This window comes from Ambystoma mexicanum, chromosome 3p (genome assembly GCF_040938575.1).
Source record: "Ambystoma mexicanum isolate Mex_15411 chromosome 3p, UKY_AmexF1_1, whole genome shotgun sequence".
Classification (NCBI taxonomy): Eukaryota; Metazoa; Chordata; class Amphibia; order Caudata; family Ambystomatidae; genus Ambystoma; species Ambystoma mexicanum.
Genome location: NC_090925.1, coordinates 698,907,810 through 698,924,632, shown reverse-complemented (window position 1 = coordinate 698,924,632; position 16,823 = coordinate 698,907,810). Strand labels below are relative to the sequence as shown.

Sequence of the window (16,823 nt, the reverse complement as noted above, 5' to 3'; positions counted from 1 at the left end):
GATGCTGAGTAATTCTGCCTCCCACCGGGGTCATGCAAGTCAAGGCCTCAGTGGTTTTGAGGCGGCTGAAGCGGCGGCAGATGACAAAACCATAGTTGCTTGGGTTGGCTTAGCATCTCGTCCACCACAAGGGAATCTTCTCTGACCTCTTTGACCGGCTTGTCCTCTTCCAATTGAGTAGAATCGAAAGGACTTACCCCTCCAGAAGATGAGCCAGAGTAGGGCTCTTGAGGCCGTCTAATGGTGGCTCCAAGGGATCGTCACCTTTGAGGTCTGCAGCTTTTCCAAACTCTCATCCGCATTGCTGCCGAACAACCTTGAGCCATCAAAAGGCATGTTGAGTAGTCTAGCTAGCACATCTGGTGCAAACCCGGACTTCCACAACCACATAAATCTGTGTAACACTGCTAGTTGCCATGGATCTGCTGATGCTGTCCGCAGTATCCAGACCTGACTGGAGACATTCACCAATTGTCTCCTTACCATCCTTGATGATCACCAGGAAGCCATCTTTCCTCTCCTTCTGGGATGTGGTCAGCCGCCATAGCTACGCAGTCCCACAGGGTAAACAAACCTTGACAAGGTACAACATCTTTATCGCCCAGGCATCCATTCTCTTATCCTTATCAGGAGGGATGGATGGATGGATGGGTATGCTGACTGCTTGGTAGATGTAGCAGCCTGTACCATGTTTAGGGAGATACTTTGGGTCACTGCTGGATGGGCTGTATTTTTTTGCAAAATGAGTATTCACTGCAGCTGCAGTTTCTGGTGCCTCACAGTTTGTGGAGGCCCTTTTTTGTAATGCAGTGTGAAATTAGATCTTTCTGGGGACCCTGGTCCAAGAGGTCTGTCATGTCAGTTTTCTATACGAGGAGTCCGCATGTCCAGGTGGATCTGGCTTGCCAAAGGTATCTGACCCACTGGCTGACTGAAGGTTGTCATACAGGACTCATTTCTTCTGGCACATGATGCCTCAGAGTGTAATCCAACTATATGACTTTCAGGAAAAGCTTGAAAAACACCTTTTCCAAGTAAAGGGTAGGTTTCCCTGCCCATTTAGGACAGGCTAGTTTAGGGTTCTGTTTTTGTCCCATACAATACGAGTTGTAATTTGTGGTGACAAACTGTAACCCAAATGGTCTAGTGCTATCATCAGAACGTTGCTCGTCTTCATAGATGGCTGATAGACTTGAAAAATCCTTTTTAGGCAGAAGCAATTGTCGACAATTGTTTCAAAGTCAGATCACCTTAGTCTGTGTCTACTTCGTTATTGGTGTCGACTGCTCCGACTGTCAGCGAAGGTGTCTGTTGTCGACTTATGTTTCTTCGACGCAACCCGCGATGGGCTGGGTGGGCTCCTGTCTCGAAGCTTTGACCATTTCTGGTCTGATCGAGATCTTTCTCAATGTAGAACCGGCTTAAGGCTCGGTTTCGAAGATTTTGTCTTAGACTTCCCTTTGTAGTCTTTTTGCAGATCGACAGAGGCATGGGCTTTCTGCTCTTTGCACAAGGGGGTCGTGGCCACATTCTTGAAGATCTTGAGCATCTCATTATGAAACACATCCCACTTTTCTGGGGAGTGGGGTCTGGATCTAGTTGGACACTTGATTACCTCAGCCAAGGAATCACTGAAGGCCGAAGGTGACCTATGACGCAGTTTCTCCCCCTTCTTCCTGTGATCAACTTCTCGATCGAGTGTAGATTTTTTATGTCGCGAAAAATCCCTCGACTCAATGGTCTTTCTTGAACTCCTTACAGACTTCGAAGGCAGCCTCTCCAACACCGATTTACCTTTATACTCTTTGAGAGAATATTCGGTCATCACCTGACAAGAGCCACAGTAAGAGATAGTTACCGGTACCAAAGACACCACAGACATATGCAGTGTGGGTCGTGATCGACATCTTTGATCCACTGTCTTGGCCCTTCTTGAAGCCAGTCTGAGGAGCCGACGAAGACGACATTTCTGGACGAGTATACGATTGAAATTCACAAAAGAACCGAAGTGCGCCGTAATTCTCTCAAAGCGTTAGCTTGCAAAAACAGAACTGAAGCCACGGGCGCTGTGTATGCTACTTATACGGAGTATGTCGACAGTTGAACTGCGGTCCGAGGGACATCGATGAGACGGCACACAGTGCCCAGCCCCCTGTTCAAAAAGAATTCTGAAGCTGGAGATATACAAGATGGGGAATACGTGGGAGGACACAATCCATTTGAATGTTTTGTTTCAGACATGAGGTTGCATGAAGTGCAGCACGAGTACAAAAGTAATAAAGCAGTGACTATGCATGGAGCAAAAAACATTGATGCACCTTCAAATCTATCAAGAGAGGAAGGGTGGGTGCATGTGAATCTAAGCAGATACAAGCAAGCATCAGAAATAGGATTATGTGAGTAATGCATGCCTTCTGAGGTTTGTGGATCTGCTTGGATCACATGCTTTGCATACATTAGCGAGCAGTATCTGAAGAACAAGGCGGGTTGTGAGAAGGTACTGCAGCAAATAGATGTTTCAGCACTGCTTGTCCCACCTGCGAGTCTGCATTAGAGTATCGATGCAGGAATGCTGCGTAAAGGTAGGAACTGAGATCCAAGTAGCTGCTTTGCAAATTGTGTCTAGGGGAACATTCGAAATAAATGCTAAAGTATATCCTGTACTTCTTATAGTGTGAGCTCTAGGTGTAAAAGGTAGTCTTTTTAGACAGTTAGAGTTTTATAGATTTGACTATCCATATTGAGATCAGATTTTTAGAAATGTGGCTCCGTCCCTACGTGGTGCTATGGAAAGAGATTTGGAGTATTTTCTTTAGCGGTTTTGTCATTATGTAATATAAACTGCCCTCCTTATATCTAAGGCATGGAGGCTTTTTTCAGCGGCGTTGGATGGAGGTTGGAAAAAAGTAGGAAGTTCAATGGACTGGTTGACATCGAACTTGGATATGAATTTTGGTGCAAGCCTAGGATGTGTCCCGAAGCCCACATTGTCCTTGTGAATTACAATGAATAGGTCTGTACAGAGAAGGCTTGTAGATCACTTGCTCATCTTATGGAGGCGATAGCTAATAGAAAGGCAGTGTTGTAGGTTGAGTGTTTTAGGCTGTAATTGTGCATGTGCTCCAAAGGAGGACTCATGAGCTTTGAAAGTACAATATTAAGGTCCCAGCCTGGAGGGTTAGAGATGGAAGGGTATAGTCGATCTACTCCTTCCATGAAAGCCTTGATAACAGACTTCCCACCAAAATAACTTTAGTGAGGTGGTGTATGAAGACAGTGCTGCAAGGTGTACTTTAATAGAGGTAAATACTAAGCCAGAGTCTAGTAGATAAAGCATGTAATATAGAATGTTTGAAGCTGAGCTTTCAATTGGGTTTAAGGATAGTGTTCTGCAACAGATTACAATCCTTTTCCACTGGTTTAAGTTCTAGTGTCTGGTGTTGGATTTACGCGCTTCCTTAAGGATGCACATACACCTTTGAGGAATATTTAGGTGCCCAAACTATGACTTCAGGAGCCAAGCAGCCAAGTTCATAGAATGAGGACGGAGTGTTGTCGCCTGGTGCTGGGAAAGCATGTTGAAGGGGCACAGAAGTTTGATTGGTTTGCACGTTGCTAGTTTGTGTAGGTGTGAAAACCATGGTGGTCTTGCCCACATTGGAGTGACCAGGATTAGAGTGACTTGTTCCTGGTGCATCTTGTGCACTATCCTGCTGAGGAATGGTGTTGGTGGAAAAGCATATGCAAATTCCCATGCCCAACTCATCCACATGGCGTTCCCATGGATTCAGGTTCTTTTTTTTTTTATTTGTAGTGCGCATCCACAAGGCCCGTAGGCATAATAGCGCAAGGACACAAGACAAAACATTAGGAGGAGAAGGCAGGGCAGGTGTGGGCAGAAGTATGTCGCAGAAAAGGAGCGTCTTAAGTACCAGTTTGAATTTCAGAAAGCTGCTACAATTCCTCAGGTCAAGGTGAAGATCGTTCCATAGCCTGGGGACTGTGTGGGCAAAGCCGTTCTGTGCAATCATGGCCAGTCTTGCTTTGGGAATAAATATAAGATTGGAGTTGTTTGATCTCGGGGCCCTTCTCTCTGGCAGCCAGACCAATTTCTGAACAAGATATCTAGGGACATTTATGTGGAGGCATTGGTGTGTAATACAGAGTGTCCGAACAATCACTCTTTTCCACTGGGAGCCAGTGGAGAAATTGTCTGGCAGCGGAGACATGGTCCAATCATTTGAGACCCTCCACCACTCTCACTGCATTATTTTGAATGACCTGGAAATTCCCCTTTTCCAGCTGGAGCAGTAGTCAATGTGGGCCCCAATAATCGCTCTTGCGAACGCCGCATGGTTTATTCCACTAAGGAAAGTCCTAATTTGGCCCAACAATTTCAAGTAGTAGCCTGTACTAGATACCAGGTTACTGATAGATATTTTATTTCTATCGCGCTCGTACACAAGTGTTTCACAGTGCAACAAGGGAGGGGAGGGGAACAGGGGAGAACAAAACAATGATCTTACTGGGCCCAGTGACATTGAGAACGTGCAAGTGTATGGGAGAGGGGTGGGGAAAAGTACATGGAAGGGGAAGAAGTGGAAAGTGCAGAGTAAAGGAGAAACAAAGAAATAAAGGCAACAAACAGTGGTAGTGCAGCCAGCAAGTGGCCAGTGCTGGGCTTAAGGCAGCAGGCAGGGTAGGTCTGATAAGTGCAGGAAGAAAAAGAGGTAGCGGGGAGACTGTATGGGTACAGATACAGACCCCAGTGCAAGGGGTGGCACGGAGGCAGTGCGGGAGGGTGGCAGGGTGAGCAGGTACCTGGGCCCGGAGGACAGAGGGTGTCAAGGTGCACGGTGCCAAGAGAGAACAGATCAGCAGGGGTGAGGGGTATCGAAGGCAGAAGCAAAAAGGAAGAACTTGAGGTGCTTCCGGAACCGGAGATGGTTCTCCTCAAATTTCAGAGTGGCAGGGAGGCTACTCCAGAAGGAGGCCCCAGCCGAAGACAGATCTACCCCCAGCTTCTTTCTTTGAAAAACGACTGACCCTGAGGGAGATGGAGGTAGAGGAGCGAAGAGCTCGAGAGGGGAGGTATTTGCAGAATGTTAGCTGAAGGTATTTTGGACCCAAGCCACAGAAAACTGTGGACAATGCAGAGGGTTTTGAATTTAATCCTTGCATACACTAGGAGCCAACAGAGATTTCAGAGCTGGGTACGATCCCAGGGCTTGAGGCCGAGGACAATTCTTGCAGTCCTGTCCTGGATTAGTTGCAGAGGGCGGAGACCAGAGGCAGGTAGATTTAGAAAGAGGCTGTTCGAAAAGTCCAACCTAGAGAGAACCAGAGCTTGGGAGACCATGCGCTTCTGGGAGAAGGAGAGGAAAGGAAGAGTACCTCTGAGGAGGTGCAGTAGGAAGTTTGACTTTTTTAGAGACAGAGATGTGGGCGGAGAAGGAAAGTGTGAAGTCAAAGATGACCCTGAGGTCATTAGCCTCACAGGTGGGGGTAGGAGGGCAGCCAAGGGAGGCCGGCCAGAGAGTGAAGGGAAAGGATGATGCAAGGATGGAAAGCTCCCAATCTAGTACCACCCCCAGAGCCTTCACTTTGTTGACAGTCTTAATTTCATAGCCTGCGATGTCAAAAGCTTGATATTCATCACCAGCTTTCCTTGTCTGGCCAGGAGTGCCAGCAATTATCAGCTCCGTCTTCTTGGCGTTTTGTGCTAACACATTATCCTTAATCCAGGATTCAATAAGACCAACACATAGTTAACAGAAATGGCATCTTTGGTGTAGTCCCCAGTAAGGCGGATCAGACACCGAGTGTCGTCAGCATAGTTAGCATACAGAGTGCCCTCCCTAGTCAGCATGTTAAAGAGGGGAGTAATAAAGATGTTAAACAGTAAGGGAGATGCATGCCCCCAGTGGCTCCCCGCATGTCACCAGGAAACCTTCGGCCATGGCCTTGTTACAAAATACTTTAGGCATATAGCCAAAGGGGAATGATTTGACCCATTTAGCCGCGTTAAAGGACGAAAACACGGTATAACGAGTCTATCAGTACGTCATGGTCCACTACATCAAAAGCGGAAGACGGATCTAGTAGCATGAGCTTAACTGTACTGCCTTCCTCAAAGTACTGCAGGATATTAGATTTGAGATCCAATAGGGTGGACTCAGTGCCATGAGATTTTTGGAAACCTGACTGTTTATGACCAAGAAGGTTGTGAGTTTCCAGAAATCCCTGAATCTGAATATATGCCACCCTATCCAGAATGTTGAGAAGGAAAGGGATGTTTGTAATGGGGCGATAGTTCTCTGGTGTGGGAAACCCAGCCATTGTGCATTTAGGGCTTGAAACCTGCTAATTGCTGCTGAAAAGAAGTTCTAGGAGGTTGTGTGATGCCACAGGCCATGAACTGTGTGGTGAAGGTAGTGGGCTCCCCAACCAGAGTTTGAGGTGTCTGGAGTTATTGTCTGGCGTTAGTATCGCTTGAATTGGTGGACTGCAAAAGGTTTTTCCTTCGAATAGATGGTCTTTGGACCACCAGTGAAGAGCCTATACCAGGGTTAGCAAAAGAATAACTAGATTGTCCCACTGACTACTTGGTCCAGACCATTGTTTTGCTAACCATTCTTACATTAAGCCAGAGGTCTTCAAACTGTCCTAGGGCCCAGCATGAAATGTAAAAAAAAGATTAAATGGGCAGTGGCGGCTCACATGGTTGGACTGAACCATAATACTGCCTCAGGCACCAATGAAAATGCGCCCTGCAGTTGCAAATGGATATTCATCCCTTTAGTCACAGGCTGTTTGAAAAGTACCCATGGGGGTGTTTGGTTAAAATGTAAGCAAATTGTGATATTTAAAGAATATTCATTAAGCAAGAATGGTCAAAACTACTAGCTGCATAGCCTGGCGGCTCACCGATAACAGGCGAAGGGGCATCCACCCAGTGGCCCCCTCACCCATTATGGAGGAGCCGAGGAGCCAGCCCAGTGAAACACTGAGCACTCCCTCAGCTGCTTTTTCCATCTGAGGGATTGCTCCTGGGCTGGCTGAACTGTCAAAGGGAAACACTGTTCCCTTTGACAGTTCAGTTCCCCAAATGCACATGCTCACTGAGCCATGCAATGCTGGGGGCGTTTTGCTTCGCCAGCCTTGCATAGCTCATTGGACATGCTGGCTGGGGCATGTCTATGTGCGAGAAGGAGCTCCTGCGCCTCCTTGCACACATGGACAGAGCAACCTGGAACGGGGCATTTCAGCATCCACGCGTAGGCCCCTGCAGAAGGTAAATTTATGTTCATTTATTTTTTTATTTAAATGTGTATGATGCATGTATGCTTGTGTTATGAGTGTATGGTGATGGATGCTTGCATGAATGAGAGTGATTGCTGTGAGTGTGTGTGTTTTTGTCTGAGCTGATTTTGGCGAGTGGGGGTGGAGGGGGGCAAGGAGGGTTCTACCCCCAGAACTCCCCTTGATTGGTTCGACACTGGCCCTCCAACTGTGTTGGGAACAGGGTGGGTGATCCCAGGGACTAGAGTGCGGTGATGGCGCGCAATAGTTCATAGCCATTTCCCTATATTGTCCATTTGGCATTTTTGAGGGGCCAAGCCTGCCCAAACTTTGCTCAGGGGGCCCAGGCCAAAGAATTGTGAAGACCACTGCATTAGGTGCATATGCAGCCGCACAAGTGGAACCAGGTAGATGCACAAAGCCATCATCCCAAGCAGGTGGATTGCCTTGTGTACAGTTTATCTGGTGACCGGCTAGATAGTGAAGTACTTGCAACAGCAAGTTCCCAATCGTTTGAGGGGAAGATTAGCTCCTCTTGTTTTTACGATTGCCCCCAGGAATTGTTTTATCTGACTGTGTAGGAGGCTTGATTATTTCTCATTGATAGAGAATTCCAATTGGAACAGAAGATTGATTGTTCTTTGGCTCCAAGATGTTTAGACATCAAGGCTAAGATACCCTGCTCTGGGCAACCTTGCTTGTGTCTAGTGAGACAGAGCTTGGGGGAGATCCAGATATTTCAAGTCCCATTCCCCGAATGTAGAGCAGCAAAAGAAGTCCGGGACCTGAGCGGCTAAATCTGATTGAGAGTACACTAGTTCCCATAGCTAAAATGCTAAACTCATAAGGATTACAGACTATATAAACTCTGAACAGCCTGCACATGCCTATAAAAAAGAAACTCTGCAAGTTTCACTTGATCACCTTCCCTGCCAGGACTAAACTCAAAATTGAATACATTACCTACAAAGCAGTGTCAAACAGAACACCAACAAACTTGGTGTCTGAACTCCAAAACTCTGGAGGCTCTCACATGGTCACGTAGCAAAACGATCAAAAGGCTGGAATCCAAGCTAGCCTGCTAAGAACAGATCAAGCAGTCCTTCTCCTGCCATGCTCATACTATCTGGAACTCAATCCCAGGAGAAGCTCGAAATTCCCAGACCATCCCTCAGTTCCACAGAACTGGAAAACATGTCTTCCAACAATATCCATCAACACATTTTCAGAACGCCTCCTTCACAGTCTTATGAGGCATACGAAGCCCTGCAGAAATACTGCACCTAAAACTGGAAAGAGGGGAACAAATCACTGGCACTGCACACTCCTTTGGCTCCTAACCAAACCATACAGTGCACGGCTCACCACCTCACTAACCCTAGTGAATTTAGGAAGAAAATGCTGCACAGCGCCACAAAACCTCTACATCCCCCATTACATACAAGCCCCACATGTCCAGTTGCATCACACTCCATGCAGTTTGAATCGACAGATGGCCACCATTCAATTGAATACACAAAATGTAACCTTTTCTCTAGGTCTACTTAAAAAGGAAACAATTTACAACTGAAGTGTTTAGATGGATTTCTCCACTGTTGCCTGGTGGACAGAGTTTAGGAGGCCACACTAGTTATAGTGAACAGGGGGAAATTGGGAGTTCAGCCAAACCAATCAAGGTAGCATGGTGAGTGGTCAAAGCTTAGTCTTACGAGACTTGAGTGAGGTAAGGGGTCTACTATGAGTCCACAAAATGAACAATGATTACACTTAGTAAGTATAAAAATGGCATGCATTACTTACCGTAATAGCATTTGTGATAATTGTATCTGCTTAGATTCACATGCTGTGCATATGGTCTGACATCCAGTGGTAACCACAGAGTACTGCATCTGGTCTTTCGGGGACCGAAAAGGGACGTCTGCATAGGCCTGTCTGTAACACTATCCCTAACGTGACGTGTAGTGTACCCAAAATCCCTCACGCGCCGCGGCCCCTCCGATTGTGTTTCTTCTGCCATGAGAGAGCCCAAGGCTATTTGTGAGTGAGTACATGGAGAGAAAGTAAGACGTCTGTTCCTTCCACCCCAAGCGGGGAGGTAGGGAGGGCGCATGTGAATCTAAGCAGATACAATCATCAGAAATGCTATTACGGTAAGTAATGCATGTCTTCTGATTCTTGTTAATCTGCTTAGAATCGCATGCTGTGCATGAACTAGCGAGGAGTACCCGGAGTTGGAGGTGGGTTGTGAGAAGGAAAAGTAGAGAAAAGATGTCTTAGTACTGCTTGTCCCACCTGAGAATCAGACCTAGAATGAGTGTCTAGGCAATAGTGTTTTGTAAAGGTGTGTACAGACCGCCAGGTTGCCGCTTTGCAAATGGACTCAAGGGGAACATTTGCAATGAATGCTATGGAAGCCCCAGTGCCACGAGTAGAGAGTGCTCTAGGCTTGAAGGGCAGTTCTCTTTTAGCAAGAGCGTAACAGTGTGATGCATTTGACAATCCACCTTGAGATAGCCGATTTAGAGACAGGATCCCCTTCTCTACCAGTTGCCACTGAAACGAAAAAATGGTTTGTTTTCCTCAGTGGTTTCGTTCTTTCCAGGTAGAAAATGATTGCCCTGCGCACATCTTGTGTGTGTGGGCTTCTTTTCGGCCATGCTAGTGGGATTCTGGAAAAAGGTAGGTAGTTCAATCCATTGGTTCACATGGAACTTTGAGATTAATTTAGGCACAAATCTGGGATGCGTGCGCAGAACTTCCTTATCCCTGTGTACTGTAGCAAAGGGGTCTAGAACAGAAAGGGCCTGTAATTCACTAACCCTTCTGACAGAAGTGATAGCCACTAAGAAGGCCGTTTTATAAGGAAGGTCTTTTAGACTTGCTTTATGCATTGGCTCAAAGGGAGACCCCCCCATGAGCCTGGTTAAAACCACATTTAGATCCCATCCAGGAGCTGGGTGAGAAATGGGGAGGATACATTCTTTTAACCCCTTCCATAAAGGCCTTAATCACTGATATCTTCCACCACAACACCTTTTATTGCGACATGGTGTATGCTGAAAGAGCAGCCAGATGAACCTTCAGGGAATTGAAGACCAACCCTGCGTCTAACAAATGGGTTAGGTATAGCACAATGTGTGTGGGTGAGGAATCAATGGGATTGACGCCCTTGGTATTACACCAAATAACAAAATGTTTCCATTTGCTGGCATAGCAATAACGGGTGTTACGAGCTTCCCCGAGTATGTCCATGCACCTCTGAGGGAGCTGTAGATGTCCACACTTAAGACCTCAGGGGCCAGGCTGCTAAATTCAGAGTTTGTGGGCATGGGTGTAGGGTCTCCCCCCGGTCCTGAGACCACATGTTTTACGGGCAGGGTAGTTTTACTGGTGGGGAAGAGGGACATTTCCATCAGATGAGCGAACCAGGGTTGGCGGGCCCTCATGGGGGCCAACAGTATCATGGTAACTGGTTCCTGGTGCATCATGTGCACTATCTCGTTGAGAAGGGGAGTCGGGGTGGAGGGGGCGTGGGGGTGATGGGTGTAGACAAATTTCCCTGACCAGGTATTCCAGAGACCGATCCCCTTGGAGTGGTTCTGGGGGTACCTGGAGGCGTAGACTTGGCATTGGGCGTTCTCCAGAGTTACGAACAGGTCAATCTCTGGGAAGCCCCATTCCACGAAGCAGACACCATTCATATTCTATGGGCAGAGGGAAATCTCTGCTGAGCAAGTCTGCCAGAAGATTGAGTTCCCCTGGAACATGTTGGGACAACAGAAACATTCCACGATTACCAACCCTAAGCAATGCAAGAACAAATTAAGGCAATTCGACTGGATAACCACCATCAAGTCAGCAGAAAGATATCAATCAGTTGCACACATAAGTGGAGTCACCCAGAATAGATATCTACGAATATCTGAAACAATAATAAAATGATAAAAGACTAAGAACAATTCCTGCGTATCCGACTCAATCTCCAGCCAACGAATGAAGCACAAGCTACGCGCGGGCTTTGTGCAAACATCTGTCATTTCTGTAAGAATGAGGCTGAGATACAGACCCTGAAGCACTGGGTTATCAACTCTGAGAATCTTTAATAATCTATTCACGACTTTCAAAAATAGGACATGGAAGCATGTTCGTCAATATCGATTGCTGGGAACAAAAAGTAGCCATGTGATTGTTTATTTAAATAGTGCCTATACACAATGTGTTTCAAAGCACTTCAAGGAGGGAGGGAACATAGGAAAATACAGTTACATTCAGTTAAAGGCCTTGAAACAATACAGAATGTGAGAAATAACTATCGTAATAGGCCCGTCGACATTTCTGATAGTGCAAGTGCATAGAACAAGTAAGGAAAGAGGAAATGGAAAAGAAAGAGAACAAAGCAAACAGTAACATTACTATGTCTGACGACAATTGATGTAGTGCAGCAGGTATACAAGAGGAGGGGTGGAAGGGGGGACGGGGGATATGAGTGGGGAGAAGGAGATGAACAAGGCACGCGACTGAGCAAATTTGTCAGTGACAAATTTGCAAAGCAGGGGTGGGGGGAGGAGGGGGGAGGAGGGAGAAGAACAAGGGGGAAGGAGGGGAGACAGACAAGCTGCTATCTAAAGTCAAGGGAACAGATGATAGGAGTAAGTGCTAGGAGGGTGAAGGCTGAGAGGAGGGAGAACTAAGTAGGAAGGTGAGTAGGAAGATCGTAGAAGAGGAGGGAATAATGGAGGGGGAAAGGGGTAGAAGGCAGGTAGAGGGAGGTCTGGGGGGTATGCAATGACATTTCTTAGAACCCTTGTTTGGCGATGTTCTGGCTCTATAAGCCATTGCCATCTATATTCACATGTTTTCTGAGTTTCTAATGAAATGTTAACAGGAATTCCGTCTTACGATAATGGACCACTTGCGTGAAATGTGAATTGGACTACCTCATGCTGTGCTGTGTTGGTTATCGTTGTATGTATGGTTAGTGTCCTTTTGTTTGTTTTATTTCGCTTTAGTTTGATGTTGGTTGTTTGTGTGTTTGATTTTGCTGAAAAATGGTTTCAATTTAAATTATACAAGTTATTTTCATGGAGCGCTGTGGTGAAAACCATCACGGCACACTTGCTCAACAAGTTATGCCGGGTTGAGATATTATGGAATTTTAAAAACAGTAGCCCGGTATTTATTACTAGGGTAACACCAGTCATTTCTTATTTACTGCAACAACATTGTTATCTTCACTGTGACATAAGGCGTTACTATCTAAAATCAATCTTACGAAAACATTCTTTAACCAGCAGTTTAGAATTGAACACACTTAGTTATCAAAGCCTTTTTCATGCGCTGCCACATCATGTAGCCATACATATTTGGCATTTAGAAACATCCACATCAATAGTGTTTGCTCCACCTATAAGGTAAAACCTAAAAATGGACATAAAATATATTTAACAGATATGAGCAGTAGGATAGTTCTTTGTTCGAATAAGCAGCTCCTTGAAAGTAATATTTATCTTTTTCCACAAATCCCCAATTCAACACATCTGTAAAGGAAAGTGGGATCACCAACAGAGCAAAGGAATTCTTGCATACCCAGGTTCAAGATGTGTTGCGGCACCTATAACATGGGAATGAGGGAGAGTGGGACGTAAGATTACAAAGCTTTTTCATTCCCTCTGGCTAGCCCAAAGAGCAATATCTAGAGATCACCACGAAGAGTTTGGTTGCAACATATAACTTCAAATCCTCCCTCAGACCACCATTCGAAGATATGTTACTCACCTGTTGGAGCCAGATGATGGATGTGGAGCAGTCTGTGCCACACCTGTGCCTCCGCAGTGACCGTTGCAGGAATGGTTGCAGCCGGTAAGAGGTGGTGGTGGTGGCGGTGGCGGCGGCGTCATCTTCACAGCAGTTTGGGCAGTTGCGGGAAGATGTGGGTTCTTACAGGAACCTGGCTTATGCTGAAGCGGTGGAGATGGGGCTGTGGGCAATGGAGTGTGTGGGTTGGGTCCTACAGTGGAGAAAGTAGGTGGAGTTTGGCAAGGAGGCGGTGTATGATGATGATGATGATGGGCAGCAGGTGGACTTCCAAGTGGTCCCGGATGGGCAGGCATTTGTTGTGTTGGGTTAAGTGGCACAGGCTGAGACGAGAGGTCTGTAGGACTGTTTGGAGGGGCAGTAAGGTCAGTATGCTGGTGGTGTTTAGATGAGTGAAAGACTTCACCTGCCATGAGATACAAAGACATAATTAATTGCTCGAGTTGCACCATTATCATGATTAAGCATTCTATTCTATTCACAATGCCCAATTCCTCCTCACTCCAGGTTTTCAATCTTCGGTTGACATACTGCACTGCTCACACTCAATCACCTTGCTAACATAACCCCTCCACTTTTCAGCCCACATAAGTCCTAGTCTGGCATAATAATTAACTGTTGAGTCTCCCACAAATGGATGGGACAGTGTAGAGGAGAGGGGTGTGTTATGGGTGGGGATTATTAGCAGGAGTGGGAAATCCTATGGGTGGGGGTGAAGGGGGGGGGGTTATTCAGTAGTGTTGCAATTGAATTACATAGGATTAGGTATACATCTATACACAACAGTCATCACCTGAACAAACGAGTAGGCCTGAATCCTTGCAGGTTGTGTTTTCACAGCAACTCAGAATGAGGCCTTATCCCTGGCCTCACCACTGCATCCAGATTCCCAGGTGCGGCAAAGGAACACATATGCCCCCATATCAGTTAGGCCTTTAATTAGGTAGGAATGTGTACAGCCGAAGTAGTGAAGGGCTGCGGCCTAGTACCAAGGTCAAATTCCTAGGAGCGATGGCAGAAGTCTCGGGATGCCAAAACATGAACCAAGATTAAAGACGCTAGCAACCATCCCCCTCCCCCCCAGAACGATGTCACTATTTGAACTACCAAATGTGCAGGAAAATGGACTCTAAATCCTTTGTGAACGGGATTGGTTAGTGGGACACTAGGTTCACCCTTGAGGATGGGAACTGATAAAGGGGAAAGCCGAGCATGACATGATCTAGGTTTTGCGTCAAGGAGAGCCAAGAATGATGCCCATACATTGGGGAGGGCATCATGGGGCACCAAGGCGTCTGGGTTGAGAAAAAGACTGTGTTCGCATGGACCAGGCTTACCTCGAAGTGGACCACTAGTTCACAATGATAACTGTCACGTGGTTAGGATCAAAGGTAGGGCAGTGCTAGTTGATGTTAACCAATTGCTTTTTAGCATTCCATGATGGAAAGGACGTTACTCACGTGTGGTGAAGAGGAGCGAGAAGACAGCGGAGCCAATTGGAGGATGGGCTATACGTAATTATTAGCATGTATAAAGGCGGTAGCCAGTGAGGGTGGGAGATTAACACTGTATAGAGTGCGTCATGAGTGACTGTTTAGAACCTACATTTTGCACGAAAGTCATCCTAGCCCTGGATTTGTAATACCCGGTCGCCTTTTTCTTTTGTATACAAAAGAAAGCTCTCGTCTCGAAAAAGGGTGCACCGAGCCGTTTCCCCTAGCGGATTGCATTTTCATGGTCTGATCGCTGGGAGTTGTCACCCCATTTTTGGTGGCCCCTCACATGATCCCAGAGACTCCCGCGAAGACAGAGGATTCCTTAGGACACCTCAAACCTATCCCCACTTTAGGCGTAGCTACATTCAGTGGTTAAAGAATAATGACCAATAACTGACCTCGCCTTTACTAATCGTGTAACCATGTATACCTGCAAACTCTATATTACTGCATCCATCGCAACTTTATCAACCTATGTACACTGTAAATTACTTTACAGCACTGTAACCAAGCTAAAAATAACCATTCTGCTCCTGCGCCCTAATACCTGCGGGTCTGGCGCGCAATATAAATGAATAAACATCCAGAGGGGTCGTGCCCACCTAGAGTGACCAGTCCCCCTTGTGCACAACCTTTGAGAGGTTTACAGGAGACGTGTGATCAGAATTCCTTTCTGTTCTTTGGAGCGGGGTGACGGAAGCACCCGACAGCAGACTTCGGGTGAACCCCCTTTCAGAGAAAAATAAGTGAGGTATGAGAGGAAGTACGAGTGTTGGGAAGGTTAAAAGGAGAGAGTATGTGACGAGGAGAGTTTGGTTTGACAAAACAAAGAACCACGTGATGGTGGATATATGTTTATTATGGCTTGTGGAGTAACAGGTGAGAAGACAGCGCTGTATAATGGAAGAAAAGAGGCTCTGTATATTTAGTGAGTCTGGGTTCTCTCCATCTGGTATAGCAGAGAGGGCGGGGGTGAGGTGTGCGTGAAAAGCAAAAGGTAGTTGTCGTAGAAGTCCTTAGTGGCCTGGGATCTCCTCACCCGATATAGTGGGGGGTGTTGGAATGTAAAGGTAGAATTTATTGTAATTTTATTATTGGTGATTTTTGTGATGTGGTTAGTAGCGTGTGATTTAGGATTGATTAAGGTGTAATTTAGGGGAGAGGGAGCGCGCAAGGGACTGCATGCTCCGTGAGGGGGAGCGGGGAGCACGCGCAAAGAGCAGGGAGTGTGGGCTATAATAAGGTACAGGGAGGGATATGGGTTGCTTGGGCGGGATACGGGTATTGGTAATATTGTAATAATACTGACGGGGAATGGTAGCTATCATGGAGCCAACAACCCCGTTGGATTACATGTGCAAGGCCCTTCCGTTGTATTGGAATAAGATTGGGAGAAGATTCTTAAATACCATATGGAATGGTGTGCGGAAACAAAGGGAGGGATGTTTAAGCCATGGCCGGACCAGGTTACAAATAGTTAGATAAGTCACATGTATACTGTAACAGCTAAATAAAAGGGAAGAAAACTAAACAAACAGAAATGAATATTGGAATTGTGGAAAATGGTGGAATATTTGGACGATAGCTCCACAGATTCCTCAAGGCAGTATTTGATGTGGTCACTGCATGCAGTATTACTACTATGGTTATCGTCCCAAGCAGCTCTGTGGCCCCAGTGGAAACCGATGGGTATTGTCGGTTATAACCCAATGCATGCCATGTCAGGATACACTAATCCCATGTATGCCCCTTTGCCCACTACAGCACCCACATCGGCACACTACCAGAATCTTACTAACCCCACAGCATCATTAGCTGGGAGGGGTAAAGGCCCGGATTGTAATTGGTTATTTATAACGCGCTTAATACCCAGAGGTTTCTAAGCGCAGACCCGGGGTTCGAACCCATGATGCTCCAGGTTGACTTGCTTCCAGGGCAAACGTGTTGCCCCAGAGCTATCCTCCCATCATTTCCATCCTCTTGAGGATGGAGGACGAAAAACCACAAAAGAGCAGGTGGCTGCATTAAAGAAGCTGGAGGGAGAGTTGGTGCAGCTGAAATTAGGATGACGGGAAGGACAGCAGACACAGATAGGGGTGAATGGAGGGCGGGAGACATGTTATTCCGTATAGATCGCACAGCTATCAGATGTGCACAGAGAAAAAAAGGAGGCGTTGGGGTGGATGTGAATTATACAGCAGCCAGGTGGGA

The 16,823-nt window shown here is 46.4% G+C and overlaps 1 protein-coding gene across 1 annotated transcript in view; it reads right to left on the bottom strand.

The window, feature by feature from the left end:
• The window catches only part of FAM193B (family with sequence similarity 193 member B), a 734,659-nt gene that overhangs the window by 459,166 nt on the left and 258,670 nt on the right, over window positions 1-16,823 (bottom strand). The window contains exon 5 of the mRNA XM_069651510.1: window positions 13,078-13,522. Coding sequence (XP_069507611.1) covers window positions 13,078-13,522 — 445 coding nt within the window. The remainder of the gene's footprint in view (window positions 1-13,077; window positions 13,523-16,823) is intronic.